This window comes from Branchiostoma floridae, chromosome 3 (assembly GCF_000003815.2).
Source record: "Branchiostoma floridae strain S238N-H82 chromosome 3, Bfl_VNyyK, whole genome shotgun sequence".
Taxonomy (NCBI): domain Eukaryota; kingdom Metazoa; phylum Chordata; class Leptocardii; order Amphioxiformes; family Branchiostomatidae; genus Branchiostoma; species Branchiostoma floridae.
The window spans coordinates 13,414,123-13,436,760 of NC_049981.1; the positions used below are offsets into that span (position 1 = coordinate 13,414,123).

The 22,638-nt window shown below is 42.0% G+C and overlaps 3 protein-coding genes across 6 annotated transcripts in view; 2 read left to right on the forward strand and 1 right to left on the reverse strand.

The window, feature by feature from the left end:
- Nucleotides 1–165: 165 nt before the first annotated feature.
- On the reverse strand, nucleotides 166–4,888 carry LOC118412309. Its single transcript, XM_035815103.1, has 5 exons — nucleotides 4,348–4,888; nucleotides 2,509–2,685; nucleotides 2,193–2,291; nucleotides 1,389–1,563; nucleotides 166–1,067 (listed from the first exon to the last, which is right to left on the reverse strand). Exons 1-5 carry the CDS (start codon nucleotides 4,543–4,545, stop codon nucleotides 910–912), a joined length of 807 nt encoding a protein of 268 aa, XP_035670996.1. The 5' UTR covers nucleotides 4,546–4,888; the 3' UTR covers nucleotides 166–909.
- A 2,580-nt stretch (nucleotides 4,889–7,468) lies between these two features.
- Nucleotides 7,469–19,840, forward strand: LOC118412277. 4 transcript variants are annotated; one of them, XM_035815033.1, is made up of 11 exons: nucleotides 7,469–8,284; nucleotides 12,368–12,438; nucleotides 13,248–15,111; nucleotides 15,530–15,758; nucleotides 16,258–16,450; nucleotides 16,696–16,862; nucleotides 17,048–17,300; nucleotides 17,631–17,845; nucleotides 18,271–18,486; nucleotides 18,935–19,095; nucleotides 19,354–19,840. In XM_035815033.1, the coding sequence occupies exons 1-11, from the start codon at nucleotides 8,133–8,135 to the stop codon at nucleotides 19,505–19,507; spliced, it is 3,675 nt and encodes a 1,224-aa protein (XP_035670926.1). In that variant the 5' UTR covers nucleotides 7,469–8,132; the 3' UTR covers nucleotides 19,508–19,840. The 4 variants fall into 4 exon arrangements, with proteins under 4 accessions (XP_035670926.1, XP_035670928.1, XP_035670927.1 ...); XM_035815035.1 differs by lacking the exon at nucleotides 7,469–8,284 and adding an exon at nucleotides 11,595–11,683; XM_035815034.1 differs by lacking the exon at nucleotides 7,469–8,284 and adding an exon at nucleotides 11,744–11,912.
- A 1,579-nt stretch (nucleotides 19,841–21,419) lies between these two features.
- The window catches only part of LOC118412288 (protein FAM189A1-like), an 8,798-nt gene continuing 7,579 nt past the window's right edge, over nucleotides 21,420–22,638 (forward strand). The window contains exon 1 of the mRNA XM_035815063.1: nucleotides 21,420–21,687. Coding sequence (XP_035670956.1) covers nucleotides 21,481–21,687 — 207 coding nt within the window. The 5' untranslated portion in view covers nucleotides 21,420–21,480. The remainder of the gene's footprint in view (nucleotides 21,688–22,638) is intronic.

Genomic DNA, 22,638 nt, shown 5'->3' on the forward strand with positions numbered 1-22,638 from the left:
CTGGGTACTTTATCGTATAATGTGAAGTAGTATGCAGTTATTACTTCCTAAAATTAATATCTATCGGAAAATAACACTCCCGTGTGGAGTGGAATGCCCCTTTAAACTGTGACAATAATCATGTTTTCTAACTACAACACTGATGAACTTTCAATACGCAAGATATGCAAAGGCTGATGACATTGTATTCTTTCAAAAAGCACATGATACATACAGGGAAATCAGAGAAAGGGAACTATTTCTACCAACTTGGTAAACTTTTCTCTTTCTTCATTCAAAGGATGGTAGGACATTAGACATACATTTAGCTGCTCAACAGTGTATATATTAGGTTTTGTTGCAAGCGAAAAGTACAGGATACAAAATAACGTTTTACGTGTGCCAATAGCTTCAGCTCTCATCGGTGTCTAACATTTTTCCTGAGTAATTACACTAATATAAATAATCGGGACAGAAGATCATAGAATGTTTACAATATCTACATGATAAGTTAGACAATTTGGCATCTTCTACGGTTATTTGAAAGCAATACACTGCAACAATAGGACTTCACTCATAGTAGAAATCCTTGCACTTAGCAGAGTAAGATAGAAATGCATGACCTTGTCATAGGGGTATACTTAATAATAGTTATGGTATCAAGCAACTGCAAATACATGGCCACAAAAACACAAATTACGATTACAAACAACACTATAGAATTGATGACTTGCATATTCTATTAGTCATTTGGGATGTAAGAAGTCCATCACTTACACATATGAAAGGTTTTTATTTTGGCACCAATGTTGTGAAGTATCATGTTATCTGAATCTAAATTCTTCTTCATTGTCTTGTCTAGTATATAACTGTTGGTGTCCGACAAGTTTGTGCAAGATCCGCTAGGGGGCGTTGTTGTACGTAGTCGTGCTACCGGGAAGCCTCGTTCACGTTGTTCTGTTCAGGCAGCGGTTGTAGACCGTTCTGGGTGTCCAGGTTCATTTTGGGCTGTGCTTTCGGGGTGGACCTCGGCGTGTTTTGTCGGCTACAGTGTTCGGGTATAGGCGTGGCGTAGAATTCCTTGGAGACTGCAAAAAACGACGGTAAAAAATCAAGACTATATTACTTCACTTGGAACAATGTAAGTGCGGTGACCAACAATTAAAGCCCATGTAAGTGCGGTAACCAACAATTAAAGCCCTCTAATAGTTATAGCCCACATACTTTTATGTAAGTCATAATCTGTAAATGCCCCAAAAAGTATTGTCCGACAAAATCGCAGACACATCGCTGAGCTACAGTCACATGATCAGGCATGTTTACATTGGCTAATCCGTTAATTTTCATGGACAGTCGGCATCGCATATGGTATATTCTTCCACGAAAAAGTATGACGCGGTTTTACGTACTGACGACTCTGGGATGACGTTTGGCCTGGATCTCGGGTGCCCACCAGGGAGTCCCTCCCCGCAGCCAGGAGTCCTCCTCTCCCAGCCCGCGCAGGTCCCACTCAGGGTGTCGGCACTCCCACCACGACACCAGCGCGCCAACCGCGTAGGCGATAGCCGCGAAGAAACCAAACACCTAGAGATGGAAAGACGTTAGGGCAGAATTCTAGAGTGCAATCAGGCTGGTATTTGCAGAGAGGGCAGAAGAGACTTGGGGGCTATGGCTGGATACCAGGCTGAATTAGAGCGGGTCTGATATCGTTAGCACATTGCAGTTGCCAGCTAGAGATTGCTTTTAAATGATGCTGGCAGATCAACAGCACTTAATTTGCCAGTTGTACTGATTTCCAACAATTTGATCTTTAGTTTTCTAAAATGCAAAATAACGCAGAGAAGATATTAGTATCCAGCAACAACAGCTACCAAGGAGGTTGAAAAAGGAACTTAAATATCCTTCTAACCAAGGAGGTTTCTTTTTCAACCTCCTTGTTTTAACCCACTACTTGCAGCACGCATTTCCGTACGGCCACGTGACCGTGGGTCAATATTTCTAAAGAAGGCCGAAATATTGGTTGAAAGTTCATCGCGTGCATATTACTTGTGTTGGAAAGGAACTTGGCGTGTGACCATAATATTGATAACAGTAACAGCTTCAGAGATCATTAATAGTACGTTACTAATGCAAGTTGTAAATCAGGGGGTCACAGGAATGACCCTTGAGGCACCCCGCCCAATGCATGATGATATCAAATCTAGAATTCTTACCGTTCCAGCCGCCAGCCCGCCAATGTTGTACGCTCTTGCTGCCAGGAAACACGAGGCGAAGATGTACAGGATAACTGCTATACAGCAGTAGATAAACTCCTGGAAAAGAGACCAGAATACACAAGGAACGTTAAAACATTTTGGTAAATGTATAAGATGACAACATATATTCTCAATGACCCACAGTTAGGGCGAAATCTCTGTAAATGAAATTTTCCTCCAAGAGCAGACTGACTATACAGTGTACGAATCAGAAGTGTGTGATATGAAATCATGCAATGACGAACAATATCTACTTATATATACTGTTACTTACAAAGAGTGACCAGTTGATGGGGCACATGAAGATAGTCAGGGTGATGTACAACACCATCAGAGTCAAGGTGATCCAAAAGGTTGTCATAGACACGAACTCGAAGAAGCGATAGGTGGAGTGGAAGTCGGAGTACCAGTCAGAGCAGGCCACGCACAGGAACGCTATCATATCCAGGATCTGTAAGGAAAACAATTTTCAGTATACATTTAAGAAAATAATAGAAATGCGTTTTAACAACAGAAGGAAGGCAGAATTTCATCGCAGCCTTCATCATGCTTGAATAACTGTGGCCATGTGAGTCAGAAGTGTTAGGAAGTCTATAGCGCCCGCCGTCTCCATTGAGTGATAGTTCATTCGAATTGAGACTAGTATTAGAATGCAGCTGCTTACTGCATCTTTATTTTAAAATCCTGGCACAGTAGAGGACAAATTATCTTCTTTTTGGACTAAGGTTGTTATTCCCAAGCTTACGTCACGTGCTTTGAAACGTCATTAATTCTAACATTTGAAAACAGCTCTAATACCTTCCTCAAACAAAACGGTTCTTTGAAGTTCAACTTTGCAACGCAAAGTGTACCTGATACCAACGTCAACATTTTCTTTAACAGTGAACATAATCTCATGAAAGCTATCAAATTTCGTACAAAAACAGATGTTTAATGCCAAAACTTACAATAATGAGGTGAAGTATTAGTACATCAAAGAGCTTGAAGGGGCGTCATCCAATCAAGTAAAATTGAACTTGACGGCACCTTCGTTCATTTGTGTACCATGATCCAATTATCAATGGTTGGCAGTTTGGTTGGACAACATGTTATTGTTTACATTCACACAAATTGTGTTTTCCTAAAGACAGGAAGACCTAAAGTGTTTTGCGCATAGCTCTGTCCTTCCAAATTATTTCTGAGTGCAGACACAAGTCAACACTTGAAAGTTTTCCCAGCTTCGTCGTAACCTGAATAGTTTTCGTCAGACTGAGTCACAAGTTTTTGCCAAAATGACTCACAGACCTCGACTACAACATCGGGCACTCTTCCGAAAATGGACCGAAAGCACAAACTGGCACCCAGCCACCCAGCTGTGCGTTACCATTTTAGAGTAAACTCTGGCAACTCTTCTCCATATCGAACATTACAAACTGAACAACTGTGGGAAAAGGCTTCTAGTGTTAACTGCAGTGCCAAGTACTAGTGTATCAAGGCATATTGCCATATATAGTGTGTTGTTTACAGGACTTGTCAGCGCTACAAATGTTGTTTCAACACCTGTGTAAAAGTTTATAAACACATTTATCTAAAAAGGTGCGAAGTGACAAGCAGATACGGGTAAATTCTGAAGCACTTCCTATACGTTGCGCTTCTCAAGCCCTACAGGATATGACATAGCGGCTGAGAGGAGGGGGTGTGTTGGTATAAGATAGGCGTGGTCGTACAGGTCGCGTATTTCTCGTCAATATGTCATGTTTATTTTTAACTGCAGTGCTTGTCTCCGCTGAATATAGGTCCGACATCTCAGATGAACTCCACTGCCATATATGCCTGCTGTGGCACGCCGAGCGTTTTTCACATTCCGAGCGCTGGCGACTTTCCATGCTATGCTAGCCTTCGGATTTAAAAATAAAAAACACTCTAGACTTCTATCCTTCTCAATGTTTCCCGCACGTTTCATTACCGTAGCGGGTAGTCAAATTAGAGCTGTTCCTTTCAAAGTTTGTCATGCCAACTAGATACTTTGGTACAGACCGATCTAGAAGGGTTAGAAAGATTTGAACGAACGTGCGCCTCATACAAAGTGCGCCCGCCTAACATTACAAAACACAGTCAGCTCTTGTTTTCTTACCATTTCCACGATTTTGACTATCCCGGGGATCGTGCAGGGGTATTTCCAATGACAGCGACATCTGCCCCTCTGCTTCTGTCTTCTCTGTTCTTCTTCCCATTCTAACTGTTCCAATATGGCCACTTGGGTCTCCGCACCGCTGTCTTCAAATGGTTCCACTTGATGAAAAGTTCCTCTGGTGTCAATACTTTCCGCCATGGCACCAGTCAGTCCTAACTCAGACTTCTGAAATCACGTAGTCCATATAGAAATAGTCCTTAAAACGCAGGGTACACGAACTGTAGTTTTGATCTCCTGACCAGGAAAACTATCAATCTCTTAACTCGGAGCTATCCTCTGCCCAATTCAATTCCTCCATCGCCCAGGATGACCGTAGGTTTGCGCAGACGATGTCAGGAGAGTCCAGCTATCGCCCCCGCCCGTGAGGATGGGGAATGCGTTAAGGATAGCAGTTCCCCCTGTTCCGTGTGGCGACTGTTGACATAATGCGGCTCGGAGCTGCCTCCGGGTTCAAAGAGAAACTCGGAGAGAGGGAAAACGCCGTCTGGTCAGGCACTCCTGTCACGTGACTCCTCCATGTGTATTTTTAGCGCGGTTTTAAATGACGCGGGAAATGTGGAAACCCGGGCCTTAAATGTATCACTGTCCAGGAGATAATTAGATTTACGTGGCCAGGCCATTTCTAGATCTGTGGGGAGAAATGTAGCTTCAAGTCAAGGAGGTTCAAAAGCGTTAGATCGTATAGTCACGTAGAGGTCCCATGCTTGAACGTTTGTGTTCTATATTTATAGTGTGATTAACGTCTTTGCGGACACAGAGGGCGCGACCTTTCCGAAAACAAAGTTGACACTTTTCATTCGGAATACCAACAGGGTAACACCAACAAGGCTTAAAACCCGCTGAATCCGTAACCTCTGGTGAGCAAAGTTATCTTTTCTGAGCTAACCATAACTTGTGAATCAATCACTATACATCCAAGGTGTATCTTATATACAGAAGGTCACATCAATGTTACTTTCTTTCTTTTCGGATTTGTGGAGAAAATTGAAAGAAGGACCGGCGGGCGAGTTAAAACAAAATCACCCACATCCATGCCCACATACTTCTTCTGTACGGTGCAGAAACTCAAATCATTTGATAAGTTCTTTGAACAAAGTCTCAACACAACGGCGTACGTTTGGAGATGTTTCGGTAAAGAAACTTGGACAGCTAGCCAGGAAGACAAGGTCTTTCTTTACATGCCGGTACCAAAATATGAACATCCTGAGGTCAATGTTTGCCCAGAATTGGACATGGGATCCCTGATCGTTTGAATCCGTAGAAACAAACGATAACAATCCATCCACCAGAGTTTCTTAAGTTATACTGACTACCAATATCCGGAAACACACAAAGACAGACAGACACACAGCCACACACACAGACACGCAATAAACAATATCTCTTTTTCATGGAGGTAATGTAGCGGGTAACTTCGAGAAGTTGGCTAGGTCTAGCCGGCGTATGTTTCCTGTAGCCATTGCCCGTGGCGTGATAGTTGTTCACATCGGTGCCTTATCTCCTGCGAGCACGGCACTCCGACAAGTCCCAATCTCCAACTGCAGACGGTTATCGGGTGATCTTGAGCCTGCAATAAGGACAGTGGCGGGAAAACGTATCTCACGAGCTTCCTGCTCAGGGTGTTTGCTGTACGCGCCAACCCCTCCCCGTCCATTGCAATCCGGATAAACGGTTTTAAACCTGAGTCAGACCGCCCAACTTGATCCCACAAGGGGTTAAACTATCGGGAGGAAGTATTTCGCCTGCAATACTTGAACTTCACACAAGTCGTTTTCTATTTCTGAATCGCGTGATTCGTATGCTACAGAAAAAAATGATACGCGAAGAGAATGCGATTTTAATTTTTTTTAGATCAGATATTTTTTTACAGAACATGAAACAAAAAAAGATAGTTCCGATAGAATATTCTTGTCCACTTTAACACGTGACGAGGTTTATTCGTCGTACGACCGATCTACGATGGCAAATCGAGGATTGCGATCGCGAGTGTGCTTCTATAACTAGTATAAGCTTCATCTGTCTTGCGACGGAGAAAGTTGCTGTATATACCTGTTGATAGTCGTTGTTGATGTTCTTTCATAGCTTTGATGAAAATTCTACGCCAAAAACGGTCGTGAAGACGAAGTGAGCACGCCACTGGGATGGTTGTTGCCAGAGATATTTTAGGTAACACCGCGTAGTCGTGAAAACAAGTAGCTTTTTTCAGGCTGGAGTCTTCAACTCAAGGGACAGCTCGTTCACTACCAGAGATGCATGGCAACATGCTATCTCGTTCACATTGAGGAAGGATAATGTATCTTGGCTATTTCGCTTAGAAAATAGAGCGCCTAGAGAGTACAAACCTTCATTAATTAAGTCATTCTTGGCGGTTACTTGAGACACAAGAGGTTGATTTGGTCAAGGACATGGTATAGTTAGCCGGGTACCCAGCCGTATTTAGTATAGCTACCGAGTCAAATATATATGCGGAGAGGACTGAGAAGAGACTCGGGAGCTATAATACAGCTGGATATCAGGCCATGGTATAGTCGGTAGGCACACCAGCTCGAATGAGGAAGATAATTTCTTTGACTTCGTAAGATGTCTTGGCATGATTTCTGCGACGGGAGCTAGTTCTCCTGGCATGGCATCTCAGCCATCCGCAGTCGCCTAGATTCTTGCCCGGGGAAACTGTTCCTGGATCACGGTCTCAAAAATGTGGCCACTGTTCTCTTCGTACCCAACACCACCCCCAACCTCCCCATTGTTTTCGGGTTATCCCTACTGCGTCTGAACGACCGCGGCATGCACCCAATAAGCCCATCTACTTACCCCGTCACCCTTCGACGTCACCCGGTGTGTTCTGACTTTCCTTTCGATGTTTACCTTTAGTCTCCACCAGACTGACTACGATAGCCATTATAGGGAGAATGATTTGCCAGGGGAGTTTTGCTACCAGAGGAGTTGGTCGGTGGAGCAGGGGAAACATGAACCTATTAGTGTGGACTGACTCCTCTGGCCAATTTCCCGATTTTTGTGTGCCAAATTCTACGATCCCGTACGCCTATAGAAAGGCCTGGTGGAGGCTAGTTTACCTTAATGTTCTTGCCAATTCATGATCAGCAGTAGGGTCCTATTCGTTAGACACTTATTCCCTGATCCGCTCCCGAATGTTTCGCAAAGTGCCAAGCATGTACGTGTAGTACTGTTCCTCTTACGCGAGCTTACGTTACCTTCGAGGCGGTCAAGGACGCCGTGAACTCCGAACCTATCCCAGAGAGGCGCTGTGCTTGTTTCCCACGGGGTTAGTAACAATAATAGTGAACACGTCAGTCCCAATGGAAAAGCCATGTCCATCTCACTCCAACAGTAACAACACCAACACAATCAACACGTTAAACACGCCATGTTGATTTAGACAAAGTAAACGGGCGAACAATGACAACCCGCCGCCCATAGCGACTCACAACTGCGTGTTAGTCGGATCAACTATCAAATGCCTTTACGCTATACTGTATGTGCAAAATACACTGTATTGTGCCGCTAGCAGGTGTTAGCACATGTTCACATAGCATATCCTCCGGACATTTTGTTAAACTTTTAAAAACTGTTAGTCAAAGTTGGAGACAAGAGTTAAGCTTTGAGCAGAAATATCACGAACGGAGGACGTAGAACGACTTCGTCCAAGTTTTCGAGCTGCTCAAGTTTTGACTATGATCCGAGCGATGGGATTACTCTAAAAAAAGATGGCTTCAGAAGAAGACTTACAGGAAGACAAGGCAAGGAAAGGTGTGCTCCAGGAATCCCAGGTGGCTGCAGAGATGCTGACAAGACGTCTACAAGAAGAAGAGGACAGATGGAAGGAAAAAACTTTCGCACACTGTTGTCACTTGCACAGGTACGTAATGCAGGTAACTGTTACAGTGTGTAATGAGTGCACGAAAGTTTTGTACGAAAAGTTTTGATGTGCAAACTTGTATGGGGGGGATTTGTAACAATTTGTTTACATTCTGACTACTGACTACTTTTCAAGCTAGATATTGATTAAATCAGAAAGGACTTGGTCGCATTCGTCGGTCGTTCGATCGTCGTACGATTATAAACAGAGGACATTCATTGGATAGTAATGCAGGTGTCGTCCAAAATTCATGTATCCTGATGTCCAAGATGTACTGACAGACATCGAAAATTTGGAGGTACGTTCTCTACCTTTAATAAACAGTCATTGTTCGAAGAAAATTGATAGTAACTTAAACATACGTGGCTGATGAACCTCTTCAACGATCATGTATCCTGTTAAGGAAAAGGCTGTCGGCTGTTGGCTCTGTCGCCGCCTACTAGAAATTTTGTCGACATAAAAATCGTACCATGACCTGCGACGAATTTGACCGCACCATAATATGCAAAGAAGGAAAGCCTCGGGATACAAATTTTACATTAATTGTCTCCAGAATGTGAGAGGTTTTCTCATATGTCAGCTCCATTCCAATTTTGGGAGGACATATCTTGGGTGTTTACGTCACTGGGTTGTAGGACGTTTTAGGATATTTTTGACTGATGTTTCTCTGATGTTGATCAGATATAATAATATTTCTGATGTTTTTCGTCATAATGAGGTGAGATTACGCGCGAAGATGCCGTCTATGCACCTGCTGTGGCCATGGCCGAACTGCAGCGTAGCACTGAAGACTAGGAGTGAGTACCCTCACAGTGTACCGGCGCAAAACCTTTTATTATTGTAGGACCGGACTTGAAAAAAAAATCAGTAGACCGGATTTTAACCGATTAGAAAATGAACAAATTATACCGGCAGGCGTCACGTGTTTGAAGGCTTACCGGCCCAAGAAAATAAAGATTAGGTCTAGGTTCTAGTCCTAACCTGCACCTGGTGTTCTGGACCTGGACCGTACCTAAATAATGTAAATTCTCCGTACCGGTACCCACACCTAGTGATGACCAACCCACGTACGTCTATCAAAGCTCCCATTCTTTAATACCCAAGAGACATGACGTTTCAAACAAAACTATAAAGGGAAGTTATCATCGTCTGCTGTATTTGGTTTGAGAATATTTATAGGGGGCAGGTTCGGTCGTCAAATACGAAGAGGTTCCGTTTTCAGGTCGAGCCGGTAACCCGAACCTACTGCAGACCTCCCAGCGAGGCTCTTCAGCCTATTTCATTCGACTTAGCAAGAACGTGCCAGCTGACAGCCTTCAAGCAGATGCTCTCTTGTGCCAAATGGATTTAGAAGCATCAGGTTCTAAATGTTGGGCCTCTGAAGTACGCAACACTCTAGAGAAATGTGGCTATGCTTTCGTCTGGCAAAACGCCCAGTCAACAGTCTCAAGTACACCTCAAATTATTTCATCAATCTATCAACGTTTAAAAGATATTTATTTCCAGACCTTTCTATCTGAAATCCACAACGATAAAAGAGTTGCGACTGCGAAAAACAAACTACGAACATACAGACTATTAAAACAATCTTATAAAGAAGAAGAATATCTTAAGATTGCCAATGTACGACACAGATCTACCATCACCAAACTAAGAATCAGTTGCCACAAATTACGAATCGAATCAGGAAGACATAACCACACTCCTCTAGATCAAAGAATATGCCAATTTTGTAGTTTAGGGAAAGTAGAAGATGAAGTACATTTTACTATGGATTGTCCTTTGTATGATAGCGATAGGACCATTTTATTTGACTATGTGTTAAGTAAATATCCCCACTTTAGATACTTGAATAGTAAAGAGAAATTTATATTCCTGACAGCTTTTGACAAACCAACTATAACCAACCATACAGCTAGCTACATTTATACAATTACCAAGAAGCGAGAGGAAGTCGAATGTCTTAGAATAGATTAGACGCACATCTACATATATTGATGTGTATGATTGTTTCCATTGTTACATATATGTGATTCTTACCGTGTGACCTGTACTTAGCCCAGTGGGGCAAAAATGTGCAATAAAGGTCTTCATTCATTCATTCATTAATCATCTACCACCATACTGTTGTCGTACTATCGTAGTAGTACTACAAAACATGGCATGTTCGGAACGAATTTAGAGCAAAAGAAACGCAATATATCGTCTCAATACTTTTGCAAATGAATGTATCTGGATGTTGTGTGCTATAAAGTATTGAGTAGTTAATTTACGTATATATATACTGGTACTCTTCGAGTTCGATGGAAGACTTGAAGAGAAGAAGACCAAACGGGTACCAATCATATCAAACACATCTATGAAGTTTCGTCTTCCATGTCACACCAAGATGAAAATTTTGATATGCATGGTCTTTATAAATGTTTTTCTGTCAGAAGCACTATTTTATATTTTAATATAAAATAGTAGTTGGGCTGGTCGACCATGCGCATTTTCACTGAAACATGTCTACCAAAGTAAGCCCACAGCAAATGAATGTTATAGCTGGCATCCACGCGCTCATTAATTTTCGCCTGATTGAAAAATAAGATTTTTTTTCCTTCGTCAGAGATATCGATGGTCAACATGGCGAGAAAGTACCGAAATGGGAAATCTGTTGTGTTACAGAGCGTAAATGATTCTACTTGTAGCTTGTAGAAGCTTCAAAGCAAAAGTGAAACTAGCGAGTTAGCCATAACTACGGTAGTTGTAGAAAGAAAACTAGTTGGATATTTGTAAAACTTGTGGCATCACTACAAAGTGGTAAGTGATACCAGTCTACCACACTAGTATCACTTTTACTACACTAGTTCACTTCTTGAATACAAGTACGAAGGATGTGTCTGTGCTGGCATGTTTTGTCACTTCAATTCTTATTGCATTGTTGGTGTCAATTTTGAAAATCTATCCATCTTGTTTTTTTTTACCCATCTTGCTCCCCCCCCCATCTTATTACTTTTGCAATCTGGAAGGATGTTATCCATAAAATTTACCTGCTGTGACCTAATGGTTTTAGGTTGTAAGCCCCCTAGCGGTACAGAAGAGCCATTAGGCGGAAACTTTCAGTATTGCAGCAATTGAGGTTACATTACACAATACCGAACAGGTGTGAGTTGCTTCTCGTCAATGATAAAACGTCGCATATCTCAGGACTAGAAGAGTTCTCAGTAAATAGCTATGATGTTGATGAGTTGTGAACGTATTGCTTAATGATTCACTTCAATAGATACCCTTCCAAAAATGGTACAGCCCTTTTTACAGCTGGTAGCAGATAAAGTTACAGCTGATTACTCACTTGAAGGAAGTGGAAACAGTGACTGGCAGCAGTTCCAGAGGAAAGGGAATATTTGGAGTGGACGTGTGTGTGTGAAAGTGGGGGTCTCCAGGGATTCGGGGGTCACGGGGAAGGTGTAGTTAAAATGGAGTAGAATGGCAAAGTGTGGTGTAGAAATAAATTGGCAAAAGGACAGAAAGCTGGTTGTGAATCAGTGATGAAGAATGGAGGGGGAGGCAACATGAAAAGGAGATTGCTCAGCTGTACTGCTGCGAATTGGGGAGGGGGTTCAAAGTATCGAAGCACTCTAATAAGGTTAGGAGGTTCGATTTTTCAGCAGCCAGGAGACTGTTTCTACTCACCTCTCAGTATGAGTTTCCCTGCACACCTTTATAATGTATTATTTTTTTACCAAAGGAGCATTTATCATATGATAAAACCACCTTGGTATACCTTACTACTTCAAGGTAGTTTTCTTTGTAACGTTGTATGATATATATACATGGGTAATACAGTAGATATGTGTGTGTGTTTGCTTTAGCATTAATTACATAACAGTACAGTCACAAACGTGACCTTTTCTCTTTCCCGAGCTACATTCTGGTATATTGGAACCCAGCGGTTAGAGTTTCATCCTAAGAAAGGCCCCGACACTGTGATTAATAACCTAAGAACAAAGCAAACATCTAACGTTTCCTCAGGAACAAAAGCTTGCAGGTGGCAGCACAGGCGACAGCACCTATTGACGTCTGTGGATTCTGTTTTCTCAGGTTACAACATGAAAACTTCAGAAAGCAGGGCACGGTGGCCAGGGGAGTCTCCGTGGAAAAACCTGGGCCTTGTGAGTACATCTTCCTCTTCATACATACTTTGTGACTCCGAGAGTATCTTAAAACTGTATCAGACTCCTTTGGTTGTCGATGAAAGTAAAGAAATTAGCCAAATTGGTTGAAGAATTTGCTAGAGTCAGCAGGGAACAGAATCATAGTATTCTTGTGGCCAGGTATAATTGAATTTCCTCTGGCAAAAAATCAACCTGCTTGGCCAATTTTTACTATTTTTCAGCTTCTATGGGAGCCTGGTAGAGACTAGAGTTTCTTACTCTAACCTGGTTTAGAAAAAGTACTGAATGCTGTTGTCATATCAAGAATCTGTTCAGTCAAGTCTCAGGTTGGGGTATCATGAATATTATGTCAAACTCTGCTTCAATAGTTACCCACTACTTTAGTTTCTACAATCAGAGCACACCACTGTCATGGTGCAAGTTTTGCAAACATTGTATCCTGTATGTAGTGACTACTGTTAGGATTTAAAGATTAGAAAATGATCACAGCAGACTGTATGCTATTAGCCAGGTTTGTTGTTGTAATTAATAATGTACATGTAATGTTTGGCTAGTTGAGTAACGTTACTTATATGCAACCATTATTTATTCAGGAGAAGATAGAAAGAAAAATAAATGTATCCTATCATCTAAAACTTTACGTATCCTTTTATACAAAACTTGCAAATTACAGAGTCAATTTTCAAATTCTAGATATGTTATGTTATGGTCTTATGGTCTTATCCATCTCAAAATTGTAGAGAGTTCAATATGACAACATAGTATAACAACAATCAGCAATGATTTTTTCATACGTTGTTTTCCAGTTCCAGCTTACATCGAAGTGTTGCATGCTGCATCCAGCAGTGCAGTCACACCAACGGTCCGATTCCGTATCACCAGAGAACTACGTACTGCAAACCTGTTAGACTTTGCACAGTACGTGTACTCCTCTTACCTTGGCACTGACTTGGCCTCTCTCAGTCTTTCTTCCAAAAAGCTGAACAAAGTTTTCAACACAAAGACTAAGCATGTGTTGATGGGGGAAGCTTTGAAGGACTTTACCACCATTGGAGGGAGTCATCACCCAGTCTTTCATATGAGCGTTGATGGGAAAGAGAAAACTCAGCAGCAAACAGCACATGTACAGTCTAAAGGCTTAAAGATGTCCCAAAAGGAAGCATTGTGTGTTGAGGGTGATATCCAGCGTATCAATGGGAACCTTCCTCAAGCCGTGTCGTGCTACTGTAGGGCATATGAAGAGGATCCGCTGTACGTCATTGATCACCTCAAGTCGCTGCCGCAGGAGTCTCTGGAAAACGTGGTGGAGCTGGTAGACTTCTGGGGGCGAAGTTCGGCAGAAGCAGCAGAGCAGAGGGAAGAGTACGGCATCTTGCTCACCCCTGAACAGCTGACATCCTTCATTTTGGCATGTCCTGCTAGCTTGATCGGGTCTTCGAGCTGTGCCCGGATATCCCAACTTTTCAAAGAGAAGAAGTACCAAGAAGTGATGGAGAGGTGCTCGGCTATGCTGGAGCACCAACCAACCAAACCTGTCCGCCTGTATCTAGACCGCGGTCTAGCTGCTCTGCTGGCAAGGAAACGGGAAAGAGTCGTGGCAGCAGACTTTATAAAGGCTTGTCAAGAGGATGAGAATGAGTTGAAGGAGTACATGCTAGCCCAGAAACAGCATTTACCTCGGGTCTTGAAGGTCTTACATCGTTGTGCGAGCTTGGATCAACCAAAGAGAGCCACTAGCACTGAAGACATCAACAAATGGCAGTCTTTCGTAATAGATTGTGGTAAGATTATCTTATTGTTTGATCCATACGATGGTAAGACAATGACACGCTGTGCTACCTTACAAGCAGACCTTGGTGACTTCACAGGAGCAACCAAGATGTGGACTAACATGCTGAAACTGCTCCGGGGGCAGGAAACTCCATCTAAGGGCCCCATGATTGAGGCTTTAGTAGCACGAGCGTTGTGTCACTTCCACATGGGCAAGCAAGATTATGCAACCACTGACCTGATTGCTGCTGTGAACATCGACGCAGACGTAGCAAAAACTGAAATGTTGAAGAACTTCGCAAAAGAGCAACTGAAAGAAATTGTGAGCTATGTTGTTGGGCTTGCTAGGAAGATGAGCATTGATGTAAGAAAGGAGAGCCAGACAGATGCTGGTAACAGTGATCAGGTCCGTGCTGCCCTACAGTTGTACAAACTTGTCCTAGCTCTGCAGCCAAACAACAGGAAAGTACTCCACGCTTGTGCAGAGTGCCACACGTTCTTAGGCGAGCACCAAGAAGCCGCAGACATCTATGATACCATGTTGCAGAACGACACGAGAACTGACACATCCACGCTATGCTCTAGAGCGCTTTCTAACCTGAAAGCAGGACATCTTGACATCGCCATGTCAGATCTAAACATAGCCTTTGACAGAAATCCGTCCTCCATTGATGCACTCTGTGCTCGAGCCTACTTCTTCCAACTGAAGGGACAAGAAGATGACTTGATGAAGGATGTCTTGAAGGCAAGTCTTGCGTCTGTTAAAGACACAGCCGCAAGTCTGAAGAGAATCCCTGTCCCTGAGCAAACACACTTGAAGGAAATTGTCATCAAAGGCTGTCAACGTCTTCTTCAAGCTGATAGAGAGAACAGTGACGTAGCCGGATTGTCAGTCAAGCGGTAAGAATATCGTATCCATAAACTTTTCTTAATAATCATGTACCTGGTTTTGACCATGACCTTTTTTAAGCACTATAAATTTGTTATCAGTTATGATGATGTTTTTATAAAAGAAAAGTTGTTTTCACCATCATTATGTGTAATGTTAATGATAAGACATTTGACAAGTGTCACTGACGAAGGATAGTGGATTCTATCCGAAACGTCTGACCGTTTCCAAAACCATATCCAGTTGCTTGAGTAACTACTTTTTGGCGTATTTGACAAGTTGTTTGTCTAGTGTAGGCTGAATGCATGACTTTGTATTTGTTCTTCAGTTGTAACAGAATGTCATACATTAATTACTGTAATGTCAATATTAGTTGTAAATGACAGTAACAGTATTGACCACTGCCCGCCTGCCCCCATGACTGTACAGGGAGAGGACAGAAGCTGTTCTCCGGCTGACAGACCTGCTCCAGCTGCTGAGTCCAGGCACAGAGGGCGTTCACCTGCTGCGGGCCCACGCTCACATGGAGCTCGGTAACCAACAGGAAGCCCAGAGGATCTTACTGGACAAGGTCAAGTCCAACCCGCAGGACCCTGTGTCATCTATCCACCTGGCTCTGCTGAGGCTCCGACTGGGAAAAGTACAGGAGGCTGTGCAGGTACATTGATGACATATTGGTGTACCAGTTTGTTGTGATTCTGTATGTATTTTCAAAACTGACTGTATTTTCAAAACAATGGTTGAATATTTGTGAACTTATATCATGATTGGTGTTGAGTGGGCAATCACTCAAGGGACTTCAAGAAAATGAACTCCATATGGTATTCGTATGTAGCTCTTTCCTTGGTGCTGAAAACTATCCACGCAGGTAAACATACCTGTCCTTGGTGCTGAAAACTATCTACACACAAGTGAACATACCTGTCCTTGGTACTGAACACCATCCACACAGGTAAACATGCAAAAATGGTTACAATAGACAAGAGGTCATTATGGACAGCATTTTTTATGCTTGGGTCAATAGAGACAAAATATACTAAGGGACCACCACAAAGTGGCCACAATAGCCAGGTTGTCCTCATGCAGAAGTTGGTGCTAGTAAGGATTTGACTAATGTTTCATGTAGAAGGTAAACTTCTCTCAACTGTTCCTTACAGGGATGTATCACTGTTCTGGAGACCATTGGAGAGTCCACCTTCCATGCAGCCCTGGAGGATGTGCCAAAAGAAGACAGACAGCTGTTATTGAGGAGTTCCCAACAGTACGGGTTCAGCTTGTTACAACAGTGTCAGGACCCTGCTGTCATAAGTACTGCCATCAGTGCTTTCACCATTGCAACACTAGCATCAGGTATGTCCTATTTAAAACTAGTGAACTTTACCAGAGTTAGAACAAGGCAAATTTGTACAGTGTGTCTTGAAGTAATAGTTCTTAGCGTGATGAACACTTTTTCTGTCTTAAAGCTGAGTAGCAATGTCCCTGTAGTATAGACCTTGAGTAGAAACTTTGTACCTCATTTGCATACTTGGGACATTAGTAAACAGTCCCCTTGCTCTTTGCACCAGAAAACCATTTCATTCCTTTCCATGTAACAGATATGAGAGACACCACCGCCCTGATGGCTCGTGCAGAATGCCACGCCCACCTCAGGAGTTACCAGGCAGCGGCACAGGACTACAGTAGAGTGCTCGACGTCCAGACTGAATGTAGCACCGCATTGTGTGCCCGGGGCTGCATGAATATTGTCATGAACAAGCAAAAGGTCAGTGAAGAAAAGTCTTCTTGTTCAGTCTTTAAAAGCCAAACGTTTACATAGTCATCTTTATTCAATGCACTTTCTATCTGTTGTTATTAGGTCTTCTAGTTTGGAGAATTTTGGCTTTGGGGAATTGAGATATTAAATCATGTGAACAAATTGTAAAGAAAATCTGGGATTGTCTTTTGAAGGAAGCGGTAGAAGATTTCCTGGCAGCATTGCGTAAAGACTTGGAGGCAGCGAGGACACAAATCTTACTCCTACAGCAGCAGATGCGCCTGTTACTGCTGTACTGGTTACATCTGTATGCTACGGACGCGATGTCCCACGGACAACATGGCGGCCGCCTGGAGGATGCAGTGTTGATTGGACACTTACTCATCTCCATCGATGCTAATGTTGCGGCATGGCAATTGTTGTATGCAGATGCTCTTATCATACAAGGTACGTTTATCAATGTCTCAGGCATATCAGACTTCCTATTAGTGCACAGTAATTTCATATGCTATTCTGTGACATCCTTTCATGCTCCAAACATTTTCAATTCAAAGTTCAATCAAATTACCACTCAATGCACATTTGAATATAGCAAGGAGGTTATATAGAGATAACCTCCTTGAATAAACAGATCATTAATCTTTGCATCTATGGGAGATGTTGTATAAGGGACCACCAATAGCAGGTAGTTCTTATGCATTGGTAATCAAAATCCATTGGTGTATTCTGGTGTAAAAATGTGTGTTATAAAGCTACATCCCTTGGATTTTTGCCCAGGTGACTTGGACCAGGCCTTTGTGCACCTGAATCGTGTGCTACAGCTGACACCTGATGACCGGTCAGTCCTGGCGCGCAGAGGGCTGATCTATGTGAAGAAGGGAAACCATCAACTGGCCGCATCAGAACTCTGTCCTCTGGCCGAGCTGGACTCTGAAGGCCTAGAGTTTGTTCTAAAGGCTTTAGACAATGACCAAAAGGAAGCATTGATCAAGGTCTGCAATTTACCATGACTTTCATGTGTTTAGATGAAGTAGATTTTGTTTTGCAAACGAAAGAATGCTCCATTTGGAATTTGTATGTAGCCCTTTCCTTGGTGCTGAAAACTATCCCCACAGGACAACATGCCTGTCCTTGGTGCTGAAAAGTATCCATCGTGTTGAATACTATCTACACAGGTAAACATGCCTGTCCTAGGTACTGAACATCATCCACACACAGGTTAACAGGCCTGTCCTTGGTGCTGAGCATGATAGTGAATTATAGTACAAGTGAAGTCACAAATTCTCAGGGTTCTAAACAAGATTATTTTCATGCTAACTTAATGGTAGAACAGACTCTGGAAAAAGTGTCAAAATATCATGGTCATTGAATGTGCTTTCCAATGAAATTAATGCATATCTGTTATGTGCATGTTCAGGTGTCCCTGAAGAAGGCTGAAGTGCTGACTGGACTGAATGACCATGAGCAGGCTCTGTGCTTCCTCACGCTGGCAGTGGCTGCATCACAGAGTTCTAACGCAGACATCCTACGTCAGCGTACAAAGTGTTTGAGTAGGTTACAACAGTACAACCAGGCCCTGCATGATATCAACCTCGTCATTAGAATGAACAATGCAAACAAAAATGCATCTCAGGCAAGCACTGTCTTTTATTTCTAACAAAAGGCTTTCATCTATTTTTGTTAATATCTGTATCTGTATCTATACAGCTGGAATAACCACCCTTCAGCGTGACACACCAGCTTTGAGACACTCGTATACTTGAGACACTTGTCCTGATCAGTTATGTATGTAACAGATTCAAAACTTTTGTGGTGATAGATTTCTAAGCTTAAGCTTGTGGTGAATTTCAAATTAAAGCAGAGGTATGGTGAAGGCCAAGGTAAAACAGGGAATGTACGATTCAAGTACAAGTGGTCAAATCTCTTTTCATACTGCATTTGTATGCTTTGAAAATTTTAAAATCAAGCAAATATCAGCCCAAGTGATTGTTGTTTATAAGCCAATAAAGACATCCTATTGTTAGGTCCAGTACTGTAAATTTGTGTTTAACAGTAGATTAATCTTATCTTGATTGAAACAGGTGAGTGACTACTGCTGGCGAGGCTATATCAACCTCCTTCGCAACAAGGAACATCCTGCAGTGGTGGACTACATACACGCATTCAGAACTGACCGCCAGAAAACGGTCAGTTTGGTGACGTCACGTCCAGGGAAGAGTGCCCTCGCTCAGGTGTTTCACAGGTAGTTAGATAAATATTCTTGAGATTTATACAACTTTAAGAAGTATCTTAATTCTTTTTTCACTTTTTTTTAACACAAACAAGGAAACAATTATACACTTGTTGGCTATATTGGCTTTGCTCAATGTACTACTGGTACATTATGATTTAGTATTCCTTCAAAACAAATTGGATAGTCTTAACTCAATTCTCAACTTTCTAGTATTTCCCTTATCAGTTTAAGAAGATTTGTCATTCCATTCTCCATTTGTACTTTTAGGTATGCTGAGCACCAGTATAAGAAAGGGAAGGCAGAGGACACTATTGCTGTTTGTCAGTTGGGGCTACTGCTGGATGGAACCAATGAAAATCTGCGAAGTTTGAAGATGAAGGCCACAAGAGACCAGGCACATGCACAGTGTACCATTCTGTGACTATCCACCAATCACTGAAACATGTTGTAAAACATTCAATGACCATGATATTTGGACATGTTCAAGATGTTGTAAAACAGCTTACCACCTTAAAGGATGTTTTAGACTTTAGCCTATTCAAAGCTATTACTGTGAGAATAGTGTCACACAACATTGTGTTAAAAAATCTGTACTATAGTTGGTTTGTCATGTTAGATAATCAATTGAACATAGGTTTGCTATATATACGAAACCCTTTTTACTTTCTACATGTGTATTTAGCAATGCTTTCTGGCTTGTTTTCCAATCCTTTGTTTATTGTCTTTTATTGTACTTAATGGAAAGCGATAATCATTATTTTATATGTAACGGTTAACTTCTTTACTTTCCTTTATTTTGAGAGATTAAAATGCCAAGAAGATCTTTATTTTGTCACATTTGCCTCTGTTTCCTTCTTTTCTCTGCTTCAGCAAATAGTTTTTATACACGATATTTGGTGGAAGATTACTAGTTAAATTCTTCACTGTGTAATGTTGAAAAGGGCCTAGCTTGAGGAGTAACACTTTGAATTTGTGTTCAATTTTGATGAGTAAAAGTTATCAAGTTTGCAAAGAATGGCATTTTGTCTTTTCCCCCCACTATTTGGAGTTTCAAGCTTTGTTCCTATAGCACTTTGCAGTGTATTCAACAATTAATAAAAAAACTAATGTGACAGCTTAGGCCTAGGAAAAAAATGTTTCCTGTTTCAGTCCTAAAGAAATAAAAACTTCGGCCAAACCTCTAGTGATACAATACAGTTTAACAAACTAAAACTGAAATACATGCATCAGGGCATATTTTTATTGTCAAACTTCAATTTTGTGCACATCTGTGGATACATTTATCCTTCATTAGATAGTACATGCAGTTTTTCCTTGAATACACCTTTCTCACGCGGCGGCCATGATAGATCGAAGAAGAGGTCAATGAGGCAAACAGACAAAACTTATTTCTAAAATCAGGTCCCATTTAGTTTTCCCCCAAACCACACAAATTTTCATGATATAAGATAGAATAATAAATATTACAAGAAGTGTTATGCACCGAAAGATGTAGCAATTTAGAGTAGTGTAGACTGACCCCATAGTCCCTTAAGAGATGCAAAATAAAAACATAATAATGCAAATTTTTAACGAATTTGCAGCCATTCACTTATTGGTCGATTTCCTAATTGGCAGGCTACCATTGGTCGAACTGCTAATTATGATGGACAGCCTTTTGTTTGCCACATTGAACTCGTTTTAGATCTATCATGGCTGCCGCGTGAGAAAGGTGTATAGGTAGTAGGCTGAATAAAAATCACAATATTGTTTTCCAGACTGAGATTGTTGCTGTTATGGGTGTTTCATAGATTTTACCGAGTAAACATGTTGACATATCCATAATGTTACATTTCAGTTTGCAGTAGGTCTTTATAGACATCCACATTCGTATATTCAATTTAATGCCCCCTTACCCCCAGATATGAAAAAAAGGAATCTTTAATAGATAGAATAGATAACGTTAGAGCTTTATTGCGCAACAATTGTTAATGGATCTCCAGGCAAGTACATCAAAGAGCTTTAATTCACATCATAAAAGATATGTTTTCATCTTTATTCGGCCACCCGTCACATAAATTTTCTGCTTGTATGTCCGGAAGCAAGAAGTTAAATTGAGTTCACTCACTCACTCACTCACGGCCCGTAACCTCAGTGGTCGTAGGGGCTCCACGACATCCATCAGCAGTGATCTTTGCCCATCTCGCTCTGTCCTCTGCCCCTCTGATCAGTTGTTCAGTGCTTAGGCCAGTCCAGACCTTTATGTTATCCAGCCAGTTCAAAGGAGTTTAAATGTCCCGCCCAACTTGTGAGGCCAACTCGAGCGCTGATTGGTCCAATGGCTGATGCTCACGTGACCAGCCCCAGCTGACAGGAATCAGACCACAACAAGGACGGCCTGAGGTTTGGCTGGACATGCGGGCTGTCCGGCACGGCCTGGTGGTCACTCAGGCCCGGCCGGGGGCACGGGACCACCTCGGACGGAGCCAGGCGATGCTTCTGAGTCTGGGGATAGTACAGATCGTGCTCGGCTGTGTCGTGGTGTCCCTCAGCTTTGCCGCGCTGGCCATGACTACCTACAGCCGTGTCCGGAACGCGTGTCCGTACTGGGCCGGTTTCGCCGTAAGTAGTGACCACACAGGGTGACCACTAGCTTCTTTACGATACGAAGTAGTATCTAATGCATGTTTTATTGCCACAAACAGCACAGAACTGATTATACAACCCCTCTTTATGAACTAGTAATACCGTTTTCAGAATAGAATTTTCAGAATTCATCCGTAGAAACTCTTGATCCTTCAAAGGCCCATAAAAGGCCCATAAACCGGTTTCTCAGAATTCTCTTTATTTGGATTCGTTGGCGCATATCTGATGTCGATTTGCATTTCATTTGTGTCTCTCTTAACCCAAAAGAAGACATTTTTGCGTGGAGATATTTTCCCAGCAGCGACAGTGGTTCAGAATGGACACAATGGCTACCTTATGACTAATATATATGACTGATCCGAGGATGCAGATCCCAAGAGACTCCAGCCATTTGCATTTTTATGGATCATATGCTAATGTTGAGGAGGGCTTAGCGAATTCTGTAACTATTGTGTAAATCCATAGCTGTAAATCTATGGAGGTATTTTTAATTGAAAAATCACCATATCAACAGAATTAGCTTTTTTAAAGCCATTTCTGAACGAGGGAAATTATTAACAAGCAGATGTTTGAATGAAGAGAGATGGTACATGAGCCTGGATGTCTACTCTCCAAGCAGAGGTTAGGCTCTGGCTGTTTTTTTTAACGTTTTTCTGTCGTTTTTAATCGGGCTTTCTATTTTGTATTTTATCTTGCTGGCGTACTTCAAGAAAAATAAAAAATAGAAAACCCGACAAAAACGACTAAAAAAACGTTTAAAAAACAGCCGGAGCCTAACCTCTGCTTGGAGATTACTGGATGTCCCTGGAGTGTGGTCAAGTGCTCGGGGTCAGCCAACTGTTTGCAGTTTAAATGTGTTCAAGTTCTTTGAAAACATTAGTAGCAATAGATTTATAGCCTGGTATCCAGCCGTAATATAGCTCCCCA